The sequence below is a fragment of the Pleurodeles waltl genome, chromosome 4_2 (assembly GCF_031143425.1).
Source record: "Pleurodeles waltl isolate 20211129_DDA chromosome 4_2, aPleWal1.hap1.20221129, whole genome shotgun sequence".
Classification (NCBI taxonomy): Eukaryota; Metazoa; Chordata; class Amphibia; order Caudata; family Salamandridae; genus Pleurodeles; species Pleurodeles waltl.
Window position 1 is genome coordinate 949,722,779 of NC_090443.1, and position 16,156 is coordinate 949,738,934.

At 48.5% G+C, this 16,156-nt stretch overlaps 1 protein-coding gene across 1 annotated transcript in view; it reads left to right on the top strand.

The window, feature by feature from the left end:
* Positions 1-16,156, top strand: part of POMGNT1 (protein O-linked mannose N-acetylglucosaminyltransferase 1 (beta 1,2-)) — a 217,391-nt gene that overhangs the window by 133,063 nt on the left and 68,172 nt on the right. The window contains exon 16 of the mRNA XM_069232761.1: positions 681-806. Within this exon, the coding sequence (XP_069088862.1) occupies positions 681-806 (126 nt within the window). The remainder of the gene's footprint in view (positions 1-680; positions 807-16,156) is intronic.

The following is a 16,156-nucleotide window of genomic DNA, read 5'->3' on the forward strand; positions in this document are numbered from 1 at the left end:
CTGTTACTCCTTTGGAAACATACATTCATTCACAGAAATGGTAGGACTTATCACGCATACTTCATTCGCCTTCATGGTCAGTAGGGAAATATTCCTCAAGGTGGTTGTTCTTGAGCACTGTGTAGTTGATAATCATTTATGCTGTCTAAATAGAAGATCTACTTTGACTTTTTTCAGTAACAAAAATGGCTTACCTTTAGTGAGCTGTCTTGTAATTGTCATTTTTTAAATAAAATATTTTATAGTGGAACTGAACTCTGCAGTAAAACCTTGATGGTGTTTTGTTTTTTGCTTGGTTGTACCTTTATTACACATCCTTATTATAATCAAATGATAACTCTTACCGAAAGGCCTTTTCCCACCTCTCGAAGTCAAAGAAGGCTTGCAGAGTTTTCAAAACGCCTATTTTGAGGATTTTTATATTGGCTTAATTAACCATTCCCCCATTAGATTATAAATACATGCACATTTTTAGTAAAGATCTTAGCTTTGTCTGTGCAGTCTCCCTAACCTTGCTTTTACCCAGCTGTCCATATTCTCCCACCTTGGAGATAGACGAAAGCTTGACGTAGAATAAGGGAAAGTGTTAGTTACTTATATAGATTAGATATCTGCATTTTTATTATATTACTGGGTCAGTTCTGACACTATTTGTACACTCTCTTTCACATTTTTGACAGCTATGGGACTGGGACATGTGGATGCGGATGCCTGAACAGCGGAAAGGACGGGAGTGCATCATTCCTGATGTGTCGCGGTCTTACCATTTCGGCATTGTGGGCCTCAACATGAACGGTTATTTTCATGTGAGTAATTTGGCATAAAAATTATTTAGCTCCAACGTACTAGAGTGATGGTGCAGGGATCTTACTTTTTGGGTTTATTATACAGTTCAATTGAAAGCACTATTTTTGCTTTCATTTTTTAGAAGATGTAATGTTTATTTGGGTTTACTTTTTTAATTTTGGCGGATATTTGTTTGATACTGGAACTAACAGTTCAAAAAGGAATCAGCAGTAGTGCATGTACTCAACTGTCACTGTAGGTTCTTCACCTTTACAATATCACCAGGCACCAGAGAGGATAGGAAAGCTGTCCGAGTAGTGTTCCTGTGTGCCGCTAGGTAGTGCAGTGCAGTCCCGTGTTGATTTTGTTCTGCCTCAGAAGTAACAGAGCAGAGCCGCACATAAGTGCCACCCCTGCACGCTGACGTCCGTTCCCTTCTTTTGGCTTTGTCGAATGCTGATCTAGAACTCGCTCTCCTTTCTGTCATAGTAATGGACAAGTGTTTTTTTTTTTCTTCTCATAAATGTAACCAGTGTGCAATGGAACAATGTCCCCTTCTAGAGCCTACAGGATACAAATCTTAATGCGACTGTCAAAAACAAACTTCAGTAACAGACCCACACCAAGTATGTTTGGGCTCAAGACTCTACTCAAAGGTGTATGACGAATGTGCTTTCATGAATTCGAAGACAATCCGGAGTGGTGAAGCAATGCTGTACATTGTTGAGCATTAGAAGAAACCACACCCTCCCGTTCAAAGTCATGAGCCGAGACTCATTTCCCCTTTCAAGCCCGCAAATGTGATCGATCCTGTTTGCGGTGAAAGTCTTCAGGTAAGTCAAAATGTAAATGAAAACACAAATAGGCAAAACTGGACTTGTCCCCTTCCCTCCACTCTCTTAACTCAGTAAAGTTGTAAAGGGTTCAGGGTGTCACTTGGTCTAGCTGCTTCTTGTCCATTAATGATCTGATTTCCTCTTTTGATCTTGATGCACCCATAGTTCTCCTGGTCGTCTGCGATACTGCAACAGATCATTTCCTCCAGTGTTTGCAAGCTGTTACTACCAACAGATAGGTCTTTCAGATCGTTCGGGGGGGCTCCCTTTGATTTCTTTCTGCCCTGCAGCATCTTCCACCCACACCAGAGGGGCTTTCAGAAGAGTACCGGTCCATCTTCTTGCAGTAGGTGCGAGCTGTACTGGTAAAAAGGGCTGTAGAAAGGGAAACATATGTTGAAATCTGGGCTGGTGGTTGTCCTTTTTCAATACAATTTTGTCTTACTAGCATCTCTCTGTGTTCCTGGAAGTGATGACTGCGTTTGGGTAGTTGTCTGGGCGAGTTAGAAATCAGTGGACCCTGGTGTCCAGCGTAAAACAGACTGCACATCAAGTTGTTGGAGTAGTGGGCCATTTGCCTGGCGTTGAAGGCCTTCCTACAGCCAATCAAGGGGAGGCTAGCATGGTTTCTCATGGGCAATACCACCTCCATGTGGTACTGCAACATTCCGCACAGTGCGGAGTCCTGGGTGGGGTCAAGAGGCTCAACTCCTCTGGAGTTGGCTGAAGCATTAGGCCATCTCTTTGATCATTGACCACTTAGTCAAATGTTTAAACACTTGGGCAGACAAGCTCAGCCAGAGACACCTAGCAGGTCACGAATGGTGATTGCATCCCAAAGTGGCGCAGGAGATCTTCTAAAAGTGGGAAAAGCCCTTGCTGGATCTTTCCACCACCATTAAGAACGTGCAGTGCCAATGCTTCTTCTCGGTGGAGTTCCCATCTCTACAGGAGACACATTCAGGCTAAATGCAGCACAGGACTCCTTTATGCCTTTCTGCCTTGGTCTGTCCTGCCCAGAGTTATGAAGAAGATCAGGACTGACCAGGCCCTAGTCACCCCAGTGGCTGAGGACTGGGCTAGGAATACCTCTAACTACTTACAATGAGCATCTAAACCTCAAAGCATGAAGATTGAGAGGTGGCAGATAACTACGTTTACCCTGCCTCCTAATGTTGTGGATGTTATTGTTGCTGCATGGAGTCCTTCCACAAAGTCCATTTATGCTGGGAGAATTTTATGGCCTGTGTGGATCCTGCAGCATAGAATTGTTACAAGCGAAGTTGCCAGATGTCTTATTATTTGTTCTGTCTTTAATATGGCAAGGTCTGGCAGTGGGCACCATTAAGGGTTAGCTGCTGGCCCTTTCAACAGCAAATGCAAACTGTTTTTTGCTTTTACCAGACCCAAGCGTCCTTGTTTAAGTCACTTGTGATGCATTTTATTAAAGACTTGATGCACATATTACCTCCCAAACCATTTCTAATGCCACACTGGCACCTCTGTTTGATCCTGACTTTGATTAAATGTACTTCATTTGAGCCAATATAACGCTGTTCATTGCACCTTTTGACTCGGAAGACGGCCTTCCTTGTGATCACTTCAGCTCAATGCTCTTTCATTGCCGCTCGCCCTTCAACACTTTTCTTTTTGGACAAACAGGTGCTGAGGACCGGGGCGATGTTCTTGCTGAAAGTTGTGACTATTTCTTATTCTCATTGGGTAATCCATCACCCTCCCAACATTTTCTGCCCGACCTCAACGTCTCAAGAGATGCCAAAAGAGTCTTATACTTTTACATCTATCGCCCCATAGACGGTCAGCTTTTTGTGAGTTTCTCTGGGACAAAGAAGGGTAAGACAGTGCAGAAACTGACTTTGCCAAGGTGGATAGTCTTCTTCATTAAGATCTGCTACTCACTGGTAAAAAAAAAAAACAACCTCCCGAAGGACTAGGAGCCCGTTCCACTTATTCCACCAGGACCAAGGATACTACGGCTGCATTGGCACACAGAGTGCACGTCCTTGACAGCTGTCAGGCCTCAATGCGGGCATCAGTGCGCACTTTCATAAAACACTATTGTCTTGCGAGCTGGTCCAACAGGAAGGGCATTACGCCTGTCGAGTCCTGCAAGACTTTCTGATCTGAGCTCACTCCACAGGCCCTACCTCTTGGAAGGAACAGCTTTGGTTCCTATTGTAAAGGTAAGGAATCTGCAGTTAGAAGAATCCTCTAGTAGAACAAGTTGCTTACTTTCTGTAATGCTCTGTCTGGTGGATACTCTGAGATTTCTCACTGCCCTCTCACCTCCCCGTTTTGTAAAGTTATCTGCCTGTACCATATACAAAGGGGCCAAGTTAGAACTCATCTCCCTGGTGCTGCCAATTAGAACTATGCACACTGGTGCTGCACACTGTTGCGGGGTCCAAGGGTGCAGAAGGAGTCAAGAAGAAACTGACTTCAGCTCAGTGTAGTGCTTATATGCCACACCATTAAATCCCTTCCAGGGCTGAACTAAGTTGTCACAGAGCCACATATCCCACTTACTGAAAAAGCAAGGCATTAGAGATCATCAAAGCTTTTAAGGCATATGAATAATTAGTGTTCAGTGGCATCTATGACTGTAGATACACATGCTCTGCATACTCCTGCCATCCAGTGTGGGGGGTCCAGAGTTGTGCAAGTTGTTTTTCTTCGAAGAAGTCTTTTGAGTCACACGGGTAAGTGTTTCCTCTTCTCGGTGATAATGTGCATGGGCATCAACTCCTTTGTTAGATTGTTTTCCCTCCGCTATCGGGTTCGGTCATGTGTGCCTCAGCTCCTTGTTTCGACTCCGTTTCAGTTCGACCTTCGGTCTTTTTTTCTATCCTATGCGTCGTTAATGTTACCGTTTGCTTTTCTTACATCTGCGCTTTGTTAGAGAATCTTACCGGTTGGACTCTGTTTGACCGAAGCCCCTTTGGGGCATCGCCCTTCGAGGCCTAACTTCTTCACCCTAACCAGTTTCCCCATAAATGCTCCACTGGCAATGGAACGGGCGCCCTTTCAGTTTTGTCTGGGTTGCCACGTGAAGTACCCGCACACAGATCAACACTCAGTGTGCAATTTGTGCCTGTCTCCAGAATACAAAGAATCTGACTGCAATGTGTGCAAACCCTCCAGGTCCAAAACAACACTTCGGGACTGCAGAGCTCATCGCTTGAGATATCTCACAGAGCCACCAACGACACTCCTGATATATTTGGTGAGGAGCATGCCCAGGAGCATCAATTCATTGAAGAAAAGGAGGCCTTCTCTATCAGTGAAATCTCTGGCCTCATGGTTGATCTCAAAATGCAGGAAATTCCACTGGCTCAACCTGTGTGTACTGCACCCCCTCCCTCCAAATCAAGCTGACCAAAAAAGACTATGGCTTTCCTGGTTGCTGAACCTGAGTTCCCTGGTCCACTACTGCTACCTGGCCATGGTCGGCATCTGAAAACCGATTCAGGCACCCCCTGAACACTGACCCCCCCCCCCCTCTCCCCCCCCCCCCCCCAGGACAGAAAGCACATTCGCCATCAACCTCTCTCCTCAGACCAAGACCAGAGTTTGGCACAGTCTCGACCTTCGATGCCTGCACGGCAGTCGACTTCAATCACGCTGACAGGGCCTCACCCCTCGAAGGTGAAAACCTTGGAGCACAAAATTACAAAGAATAGCTCTGTCTCTGATTCACTAGTGCAACCCATTCTGCACAAGCTACAGGAAAAACTGGTCATTAGGAAGAAGAAAAAACACTTAAGGGGGGGCTGGATGTATAATTGCAAAAACTTCCTCTCCTTCACCGCCTAAAGGAATGTCACTTTTGAAGAAGCATTGGAGATGCTACTTCCTAAGAGGAAGACCATGGACAAGGTCTCTAGCTCTGCCTTCCTTCCATGTCCCTCAACATCTCCACCTTTCGTACCTTCACCTCATCCTCCTCTGCTACTTTCCTCACCTGAAGACCCTTCAGACATGTCACCTCAGGGATTGCCACAATCAGACACTGGTGGGTACAGGGGGCCACAAGGAGACTATCCATGGGACACTTATGATCACTTATGATCCAGATTCCCTTGAAGATAACAATCCTGCTCATTACCCCTCTTACCCTTCCCCCAATTTTTATCCCCCTCTCCGCCCCCACCTGCCGAGGACTCAGCCTCTTACCACAAGGTCATAGATAGGGCAACAGACATTCACAATGTGGAGTTATACAGGGAACCATTGGAAGATGACTTCCTTTTTGATACTCTGTCCACTACACACGGGGCCACACAATACCACTTCACCTCAGGCAAAGTGGCATGGTCCTCAGGTGTCTGGTTTTCAGTGATCCGGAGTCCTCGCAGTTCTCTTGGGTTGCCTGCAAGATGCAGGAAAGCAGCACTGCTGCTCTGTGGGAGTTCTTGGGTCTTTGTTGAAGGCAGGCAGTCCTCCCAGGCTTTTGGAGGCATGTCAGCTTACTGGACAAGTTGACTTTGGCGCAGTTCAGCTGGAACGGAAGTCAGGCTTGCAGGGCTGTGGCCAAATCAGGTGCTTCTTCCTTAGTCTTTGCTTTTGCAGCTCTTTGTGTCCTCCTTCGTAGGTCAGCAGGAATCTGATTTCCTAGTGCCAGGGGCTCCCCTAAATACTGAATTTAGGGGTGTTTGGGGATTGAAGGGTAGTGACCAGTGGGTAAATTATCCTTGGGGTCACTACACCCCCTATATGACCACTTCCTGTGAGAAGTGGGCATAACCCTATCCCAAAGTTCCTAATTCTGCCAACACCAAGATAGCAGATTTCCAAATGTTGTGACCGCATCAGACAGCTCACCTTATGGGTGGGGCTGACCTGAGGGGGTGGACACACCTCTCTGAATACTAAATTTCCCACCTGTCCAGGTGCCAAATGGGCCCTGGGGCGGGGGGGGGGAGGCATCTCCCTTCTGAGGAAAGCCAAGGTGTGGTAGACCTGTTTGAAGCTCCAAGCCTTGGAATGCAGATTTGCAGGTCATGCTGTTGGAAGGGGTGTGTTAACACCCCTACCAGAGCATTCTTTGTTCCTGTCCGCCTGAGAGCAAAGGCTCTCACCCCTGGAGGTTGGAAACATGTCTGTCAGATCAGGGGTTTCAGTCCTTCCCCTAGCTCGATGACTGGCTGTTGAAGGTGAACTCACCCCAGGCTGTCGTCTCTAACCTTCAGACTGCGTCAGATCTCCTGCATCCACTGGGGTTCACTATAAACATGGCGAAGTCACACTTGACTCCCTCTCAGACACTCCCTTTCATCTGAGCTGTTCTGGACACAGTGCAGTTTCGGGCTTATGTTACTGATGTTTCGGCCTCTATCCTGGATTTCGGTGAGCATGACTCTGAGGCTGCTGGGCCTCATGGCCTCCTGCATCCTCCTGGTGACACATGCCAGATGGCATATGCAGGCTCTGCAGTGGGACTTAAGTTCCAGTGGGCGCAGCATCAGCGGAATCTCTCTAACATGGTCTAGATCTCGGAGGCAACTACGCTAAATCTGCAGTGGTGGCTAACTAACCACGATTGGGTCAGAGGCAGATTCCCCAACGAGATCTGACAGTGGTGACAAATGTGTCACTCCTATGATGGGGCAGAGATCCGAGGCATCTGGTCTCCGGCGGAGTCCGACCTCCACATCAACCTGCTGGAGCTCTGGGCAGTTAGGCTGGCATTGAAAGCATTTCTTCTCTCTCTCAAAGGGAAAGTAGTGCAGGTGTTCACAGACAACACCACTGCCATGTGGTGCTGCAACAAGCACGGCAGGATAGGGTTGTGGACCCTTTATGAGAAGGCTCTGTGCCTCTGGAGCACGGCATTTCCCTAGTGGCTCAACATCTAGAGGGCTCCCTGAACGGACAAACTCAGCCAACAATGCTCAGTCGATCACGAATGGCGTCTCCATCCAGAGTGGAGCAAGGTCTCTTTCAGCAGTGAGGAGTACCTTGGTTGGATCCAGAGAGAACATGCAATGTCGGCAGCATTGCGCGTTGGAGTTTCCAAGACTGTAATCGCTCAGCAACGCTTTTCATCTCCAGTGTAACTCAGGCCTCCTGTACACCTCCCCCCCCCCATACCACTTCTGCCCAGGGTTCTCAAGAAGAACCACCACCTGGGCACGAAGAGTCTGGTATCCTGAACTATTGAGCATAGCCATCAATCCTCCGATCAGACTGTCCCTTCAGGAGGATCTTTTGTCACACCAGCAGGGGAGTTTTCTCCACTCAAACCTGTTCAGTCTCCGCCTTCTTGCGTGAGATTGAGCGGTGGCAGTTGACCGCTTTTGACCTTCCACCTGAAGTCTGTAATGTAATCTTGGCAGCCACGTATCCCTCCACCAAAACTCCAGTGTTTTTCATCTTTTTGACTCCTGTAGATCCCCACTTTATCATTACTGGAACCAGGGAACCCCCGCTGAATCATTATTGGAATCACTGAATCATTATTGGAATTCATGGTCCCTCACTGAGTCATAACTGGATGCAGGAGGCCCAGGCCTAAACATTGTCTATGATCTCAACCGCAAAACCGTACACACAAAATACAAAAGCAAGCTTTCCATCAGACACATACAAAAATGATAACACATTTTATTTAATTTGCAAACAAATAAAAACATATAAAACATTTAATAGGAAGGTTGGAGCTTTTCTAAATTCAATTGCAGCCACACATTGTCCGTACTATATTCTGTTTGATGCACCTGCACTGCTCCCACAAATCAATCTGGGGATACTAATTTATCTTTAGCCTCCAGTTTCACATTTCTTGGCATTTACAGTGTTAACATTTTCAATTTTAGCCACTTTATATACACTTTATTAATCTGTTAATATTAGTATTCTAAGCAATCAGTGACCCCCTGAGGAGGCTTTGCAGGCCCCCAGCGTACCCGGATCACAGGTTGGGACCACTGGTCCTGTCATTGGAAGAAATTTGTGGCATGGGTCACAGACAAGTCTGTTGACCCCCTTTCTGTCCTTCTATGTGAGGTTCTCTTGTTTAGTTTTGTTGGCCCATCAAGGCTCTGCAATGGGCACCCTCAAAAGTAATTTGTCAGCAGTCTGGTTTCTTTTCCGGTTGCCTTATCAACCTTCTTTGTTTAAATCTCCTATTATAAATAGGTTCCTAAAAGGCCTTAGTCATATGTTTCCTCCATCTCCATTCATTATATCCCATTGGGACTTGAATTTGGTTTTGAATTCTGATGTGGGCTCCTTTCGAACCTCTCCACAAACGTCCTCTAGGCTTCTCACTTTGGCAACAGCCTTCCTTGGGGCCATCACATCTGCGTGCAGAGAGAGTGAGCTGCAGGCATTGTCATCTAAGCTGTCCTACCTTTTTATCTATCCTGACAAAGTGGTGCTTCGCACTTGGGCCTCCTTTCTGCTGAAAATGACCACTCCCTTCCATGTAGGCCAATCCATCACCTTACCTACTTTTTATGCACCCCTGGATCCTTCTAAGGAAGAGGAGAGACTCCACCGCTTGGACCCAAAAAAGGAACATTGGCTTTCTACCTTGATCATACCAAAGAGTTCTGGGTGGGTGATCAACTCTTTCTTGGTTATGTGGGTACGAAGAAAGGTCAGACAGTGCAGAAGAGAACCTCTCCAGATGGGTCATACTTTGCATTAAAATGTGCTACACACTGGCTAAGAGTCAACCCCCTGAGAGTTTGCATGCTCATATTACCAGAGCTAAAGCTGCATCCACCTCGTTAGCATGCAGAGTTCCAGTCCTTGATATCTGTCAAGCAACAACGTGGACATCTCTGCACGTTTACCAAACACTACTGCCTGGACAGTCTGGTCCACAAGGACAGTCAGTTTGCCTGTTCCATCCTGCAGGTCTTCTGGTGTGAACTTAGTTTGCAGACCCACCTATGGTGGTATTGTTAAGAAGCTGGCTCTGTATATACTTTATCAAAATGAGATATAGTGTGCACGGAGTCCAGGGGTTCCCCAAGAGGCTTGACCGAGGCAATAATAGATGACAATACTGCTCTATTTGTGGTAGTGTGGTCGAGCTGTTAGGCTTATCAGAGGGTAGTGTTAAGCATTTGTTGTACACACACAAGCAATAAGTGAAAACACACTGAATTACTTAACTCTAGGCCAATAGGTTTTTATATAGAAAAATATCTTTTGTTAATTTATTTCTAGAACCACAAGATTCATTTAGCAGGTAAGTACATTAAATGAAAGGTACTTTGCATAGTAATACTTAGGACTTTGAATAGAATCAATATTTTACACAGTTTTCTTTAAAATGGCAAAAAGCTATTTTAAAAGTGCATACTACAATTTTCAACAGTTCCTGCTGGAGGTACAAAAAGTACAGTTTCTGAGGTAAGTACCACACTTACGGGTTCAGTCTCCAGGACATAGGTAGCCCACTGTTGGATGTTCAAGGTAACCCCAAACACCCAGCACCAGCCACACAGGGCCAGTCAGGTGCAGAGGTCAAACAAGAGTCAAAATAACGTGGACCCCTATGGAAACAGAGGGTACTCCGGTTCTGGTCTGCTTGCAGATAAGTACCCGCATTGTCGGAAGGCAGACCAGGGGAATTTAGAGGAGTACTGGAGGGGCCCCAAGTAGGCACAAAAACCACACCCTCAGCGGCACGGTGGGCAGCCGGGTGCAGTGTTCAAACAGGTCATCAGGTTCTCAATAGAGCTCTGTGGAGGGACCTGTTGGAGGTCACTTAGGCTCTGCAGGCAGGGCACAGGGGGGCCTCTCGGGCAAGCCACCGACTGGGCAAGGGTGAGGGCTGCCTGCTGGTCGTTCTCATGGGACTGGGGGCTGCGGGTGCAGTGCTTCCCCAGGTGTCGGAAATCTTCGTCCCAGGCAGTCGCGGTCAGGGGGTCCTCGGGATTCCCTCTACAGTCGTCGTCGTCGGGGTGCAGAGAGGTCCGCCCAGGGTGGACACGTCGTTGGAGTCACCTGGGGGTCCTCTCTGGATAGTTGGTTTCTCTGGACACGGGCAGGGGGCGTCGGATACAGAGTAGTTGGACTCCCGCTTCTGGAGTGAGGTGAGAGTCCCTTTAAAGATGGTTTCTTTGTCATCTGGTTGGACAAGTCTGCTGTCCACAGGAGTTTCTTGGTCCTCGATGTGGCAGGCAGTCCCCTGGAGGCTTTTCAGGGGTCGCTGGTCCTGCAGAACGCATTGCTTCTTTTCTTGCAGCTTTTTGAAGCAGGAGACTGGCCGGTAGGGCTGGGGCCGAGTCAGTTGTCTCCTTCTCTTCTCTGCAGGGGTTTCAGCTCAGCAGTCCCTCTTCTTTCTTGAGGTCGTCAGGAATCTGAAGAGCTGGGTTCAGGGTCGCCCCTAAATACTAAATATAGGGGTGTATTAGGGTCAGAGGGCAGAAGCCAATGGCTACTGTCCCTGAGGGTGGCTACACCATCCTTGCACCCACTCCCTCTGTGGAGTGGGGCACATCCCTATCCCTATTGGTCCTAATCCTCAACGCAAGATGGAGGATTTCTCAAGGAGGGGGGGGGGGTCATTTCAGCTCTGGACGCCTTAGGGGTGGTCCTGGCTGAGGGGGTGACGACTCCTTGTTTTTCTCATTATCCCTATGGACTTGCTGCCAAAAGTGGGGGCTCATCTGTGGGGTGGGCATCTCCACTAGCTGGAGTGCTCTGGGGCACTGTTAACACCAGGCTATAGCTTTTGAGGCTCACCACCAAGTGTTAGTTATTGCAGGGGGAGGTGTGAAGCACCTCCACCCAGGACAGGCTTGGTTTCTGACCACAGAGTGCGCAAAGGCACTCGCCCCATGTGGTCAGAAACTCATCTGGAAGTGACAGGCTGGCACAGACCGATCAGCCTAGCACTAGCAGTTGGGCTAACATACAGGGGGCATCTCTAAGATGCCCTCTGTGTGCATTTTTCAATAAATGCCACACTGGCATCAGTGTGAGTTTATTGTGCTGAGATTTTTGATGCCAAACTTCCCAGTAGTCATTGTAGCCATTATGGTGCTGTGGAGTTCGTTATGACAAACTCCCAGACCATATACTCAGTATGGCAACCCTGCACTTACAATGTCTAAGAATTGACTTAGACACTGTAGGGGCATAGTGCTCATGCCGCTATGCCCTCGCCTGTCGTATAGTGCACCCTGCCGTAGGGTCGTGAGGCCTGCGAGAGGGGTGACTTACCTATGCCGGGCAGTGATTTGTGGGCATGGCACTCTGAGGGGAGTGAAAAAATATAATTCCCCCACGGGAAAACCAAACCAATCACTCCACACTCACACAATCAATGAATCTCTCTATTGATCAGTCTAAAAACAAGGGAATCAAAGGTATATATTTAATATGGTTCCGAATAAAAACCCCAAATCACACAATACAAGACAAATACATCAATCCAAAACAATTAATAAAGCAAAATAAAATTCAATAAGACGGGAGACAATAAAAGACATATACAATAGTCTATTAAAGTAAAACTATCCCAGTTCTGGTAGATATAGGCCTATCGATAATTGTCAATAATCCTTGCTCAATGATGGAACATCGGCAATCGAGGCACTGTTACGCTGAGCAGTTCCCAGGTACGACGTTGCCAGTCCCTGCTTTTCCGGGTGCCAGAGTGACCCTCCTCTCAAGTAAAGACATTTTATGAGCCATGTGCTGCGTATTTGATCGTGGTGACCCCTCCAGAGTGCCTTTGGGCCCCACAGGGAATAAGAGGTGGCCCTATCAGGTTCCACATTGGCGGCTTCTGCCCCAATCTCCAAAGGGCCCCCGTGGATCCGATCACAAATCCAGGCCAGCACCGGTCGTGCCACCGCAGCCTTCCCAGATGCCAGTCCCGATGTTTAAAGCACCAGCCCCATTTGGATCTCCGAATCTGACACAAAGCTGGAACGGAGTCAACAGACGCCGACAAGACCCATGTGTTCTAGGTTCAGCGCCTGAGCCCTATTCTGAAGGGATAGGCCTTGGGGAAGAATGGGAAAGGTCACTGGACCCTTTAGATTACCAGTTAGAAGACCAGGAAAGCATGAACTGGTTTGAGGAACTGGGTAATGTCAGCAGTTTGACTACATCTCCAGATGCTGGCATGCTTTCTCCCCCTACCGTGGCTACGGAGAATAGAGCATCATATCCTTTGGTGATGAAGAGGGCTGCTGAGGTCCTGGACTTCGAATTGCCTTCAGTGTCAGTCAAGATGAGTCTTGACGGAAGTGCTACAGCTTGGAGCTTGCTCTTCTGAACCCCTGCTCCCTTTCACTGAGGCAGTAACTGATGTCCTACATGGAACCTGGTCCACGCCCAGCACAGGCTCCGGTGAATAGGACGATTGCCTGCCGCCACCCCCATGCCCTTGAGAACCAAAACCTCCTCACCCAGCACCCCACCCCTGAGAGCTTGGTAGTCCAAGCCTCTACCTCCCATGGCGTGTTCCCTGCTGCACCACCGGTCAGGGAATCCAAGAGGCTGGATAGCTTCAGTAGGAAGATGTTTCATTCCACCAGCCTAGCACCGTGGTCGGTGAACACCTCCTGCTTATTGGGCTGTTATTCCCACACTTTGTGAGACACGGTTGCACAAGTGCTTCCACAGGTCCAAGAGGAGGCTTGGGCTGTTCTCTCTCTCTCTCTCAAGTGTTTAAGGACAACAGAGATGTGTAGGAAGCTGGCCTGGTGTGTGGTGGACACCTATGTTGTTATCACCCAATACCAGGTATATCCTAGTAGTGAAGTGTAGGCAGTGTCTAGGAAGCCAGGGCTCTCTAGAGGTAGCTTTGGACGAGCAGCGAAGACTTGTCTAGGAGACATCAAAACTTGACCAATACCACTACAGTCACACAACAGGTACATAGATGAAAGAACCAGTGTTACAAAAATAAATGTAGTTTGTTATAGTAACACAAATACTAGAATACTGAATATGCAATCCCCTACCTGGAGGTAAGTAAACACCCTATTATACACATATTAGCAATCAGTAAAGAGCATAGACAGCAACAGGCCTTGGTAAAAGCAGTAGCAAATAGTGAGGGCCCTAGGAAAGGGCCAAACCATATTCTAAGAAAGTGGAATGTGAAAGGCAGTCCCACACCCAAGGATGTCGAATCAGAAGAAGGGAGCTGGAGGAACTAGGAACCCCAAAAGGTAAGTACCAGGGTGCCCCCCAGGGACAAGGAGAGGTGAGTACCTGGTTTCACCCAAACCCCACAGGAGAACTTTGGAAAAGGATTGTGCAAGACCCAACCAAGACTGGAAGAACCCAAAGGTGGATCCTGACAGAAGAGGACCTGCAAAGGAAGGAGACCAAGTCCAGTTTGTGATTGTCAGGTTGTGGCAGGAGCCACTACCCTCCCTTCTGTGGATGCACAACCAGGTCGAAGGTCAGCGCAGTGCAGCACCAGAGCTGAAGAGGAGTCCCAGTAGTGAGGCAAGTGATGTCCTATGTCGGCGGTCGTGATGCAATCAGTTATTGTTGCTGGAAAACCACCAACAAGCCTTGGCAAAAGCAAAAGACTGAGAAAAAGGTTTGCAAGCCTGAAGAGGACCAGCAGGGTCCAGGGGACTTAACCCAAGGAGAGGAGTCTGGGATGATCCTCAGCAGCTGGGAGAGTCTCAAGACGAGGTGGCAGCCCCCACAGGCAACCCACTGGCAGCAGGCACAGTAGTGGGTGTGTGGCCCCCTCAACACACCTGGAGGAGTGTTCCACGTCACGTCACCTCAGCAGCCCTCTTCATCACCAAAGGATATGATGCTCTATTCTCCGTAGCCACGGTAGGGGGAGAAAGCATGCCAGCATCTGGAGATGTAGTCAAACTGCTGACATTACCCAGTTCCTCAAACCAGTTCATGCTTTCCTGGTCTTCTAACTGGTAATCTAAAGGGTCCAGTGACCTTTCCCATTCTTCCCCAAGGCCTATCCCTTCAGAATAGGGCTCAGGCGCTGAACCTAGAACACATGGGTCTTGTCGGCGTCTGTTGACTCCGTTCCAGCTGGAGACTGCGCGTTGCAGGAAGAAGTGCTGGAGGCCGGGACTACACAGAGCCTGAAGGTCCCTTGGAGGAGCAAACAAGCCTTGGTAGCTACAGGAGTCTCTGTGCTCAGGAGTACTGTCCGGCAAGGAGTGGCAAGGGCTTACCATCTCCCAGGTTGAACCGCTGGTAAAGAAGACCAAGGGGACCACTACAGAGCACCACCTGTGATGCCAGATCCACGCAGCCTGTCATCGTTGCAGTTGGTGCCTGCAGATGAATGGGAGTGACTTATTCACTCCAAGGGAGATTCCTTCTTGCCTCTTGTGCAGACTGAAGAGTTGCCACCCTCCAAGGATGCACAGCTGGGGAAATGTTGCAGTTGCTGGAAGGAGAAGGAGAAACAATGTTGCAGAGCAAAGTCATTGCTGAAGTTGTAGATTGTTGGTACCTGAAGAGTCCAATTGCGATTCCAGTGGCCTGAAGATGAAGTAAACGATGCAGAGGAGTCCTGATAGAATCTTGCACAGCAAATCTGAGGACCCACCCAAGAGGGAAACCTTAGATAGCCCTAAAAGAGGGTTTGGTCACCTGCAAGGTGACCATCTACGAGGAGGGGGCTGTGACGTCACCTGCCTGACCTGGCCACTCAGATGCTTCTAGGGGCTTCTGCACATCTTGCATTCAAGACAGCAGAACCAAGTGGCCACCTGGAGGAGCTCTGGGCACCACCCCTGGGGTGGTGATGGACAGGGGAGTGGTCACTCCCCTTTCCTTTGTCCAGATTTGCGCCAGGGCAGGAACTGGCGGTCCCTGGACTGGTGCAATTTATGCAAGGATGGCACCAAATGTTCCCTTCAAGGCATACTGGGGGCTACCCCTCCCAAGCCACGTCACACCTATTTGTGTTGCCACCCTCTCCCACAGGAAATCCTTTGTCCTGCCTTCCCCTGCTTGAGCTGGTCAAGCAGTAGGAGGGAAGAAATCTGTTTGGAGGGTTTCAGCAGCTTGGGCTGTTGCAAAACCCTTAAAGACTGGTTGGAGCTATACACGGGGGAATCTTACAGCCAATACTGGTAAAAGTATTTGGGTATGATTCTAATATGTTTGATACCACACATGCCCAGGTTCGGAGTTAGCATATTGTAGCTGGACACAGGTAGTGGTGACCTATGTCCAGTACACGCGTAAAATGGCATCCCTTCACTTAAGAAGTCCAGGAAAATGGCGCTGGAGTTTGTGCCGGCACCTCTGCTCATGCAAGGGTGCCCTCACACACAGGTGCCTGCACCCTGCACTCTGGGCTAGGAGAGCCTGCCGTAGGGGTGACTTAGTGACATGGTGCAGTGACCTCAAGTGAAAGGGTGCATGCACCTTTTCATTCAGGCTGCCAAGGCAGGCCTGCAGACACATTTTACAAGGGCCCCCATGGGTGGCATAATACATGTTGCAGCCCATGGGGATCCCTTGGTGCCCCAATGCCCTGGGTACCATATACTAGGGCTTATATGGGGGTTGCCAGTATGCCAATTGCGTGGCGT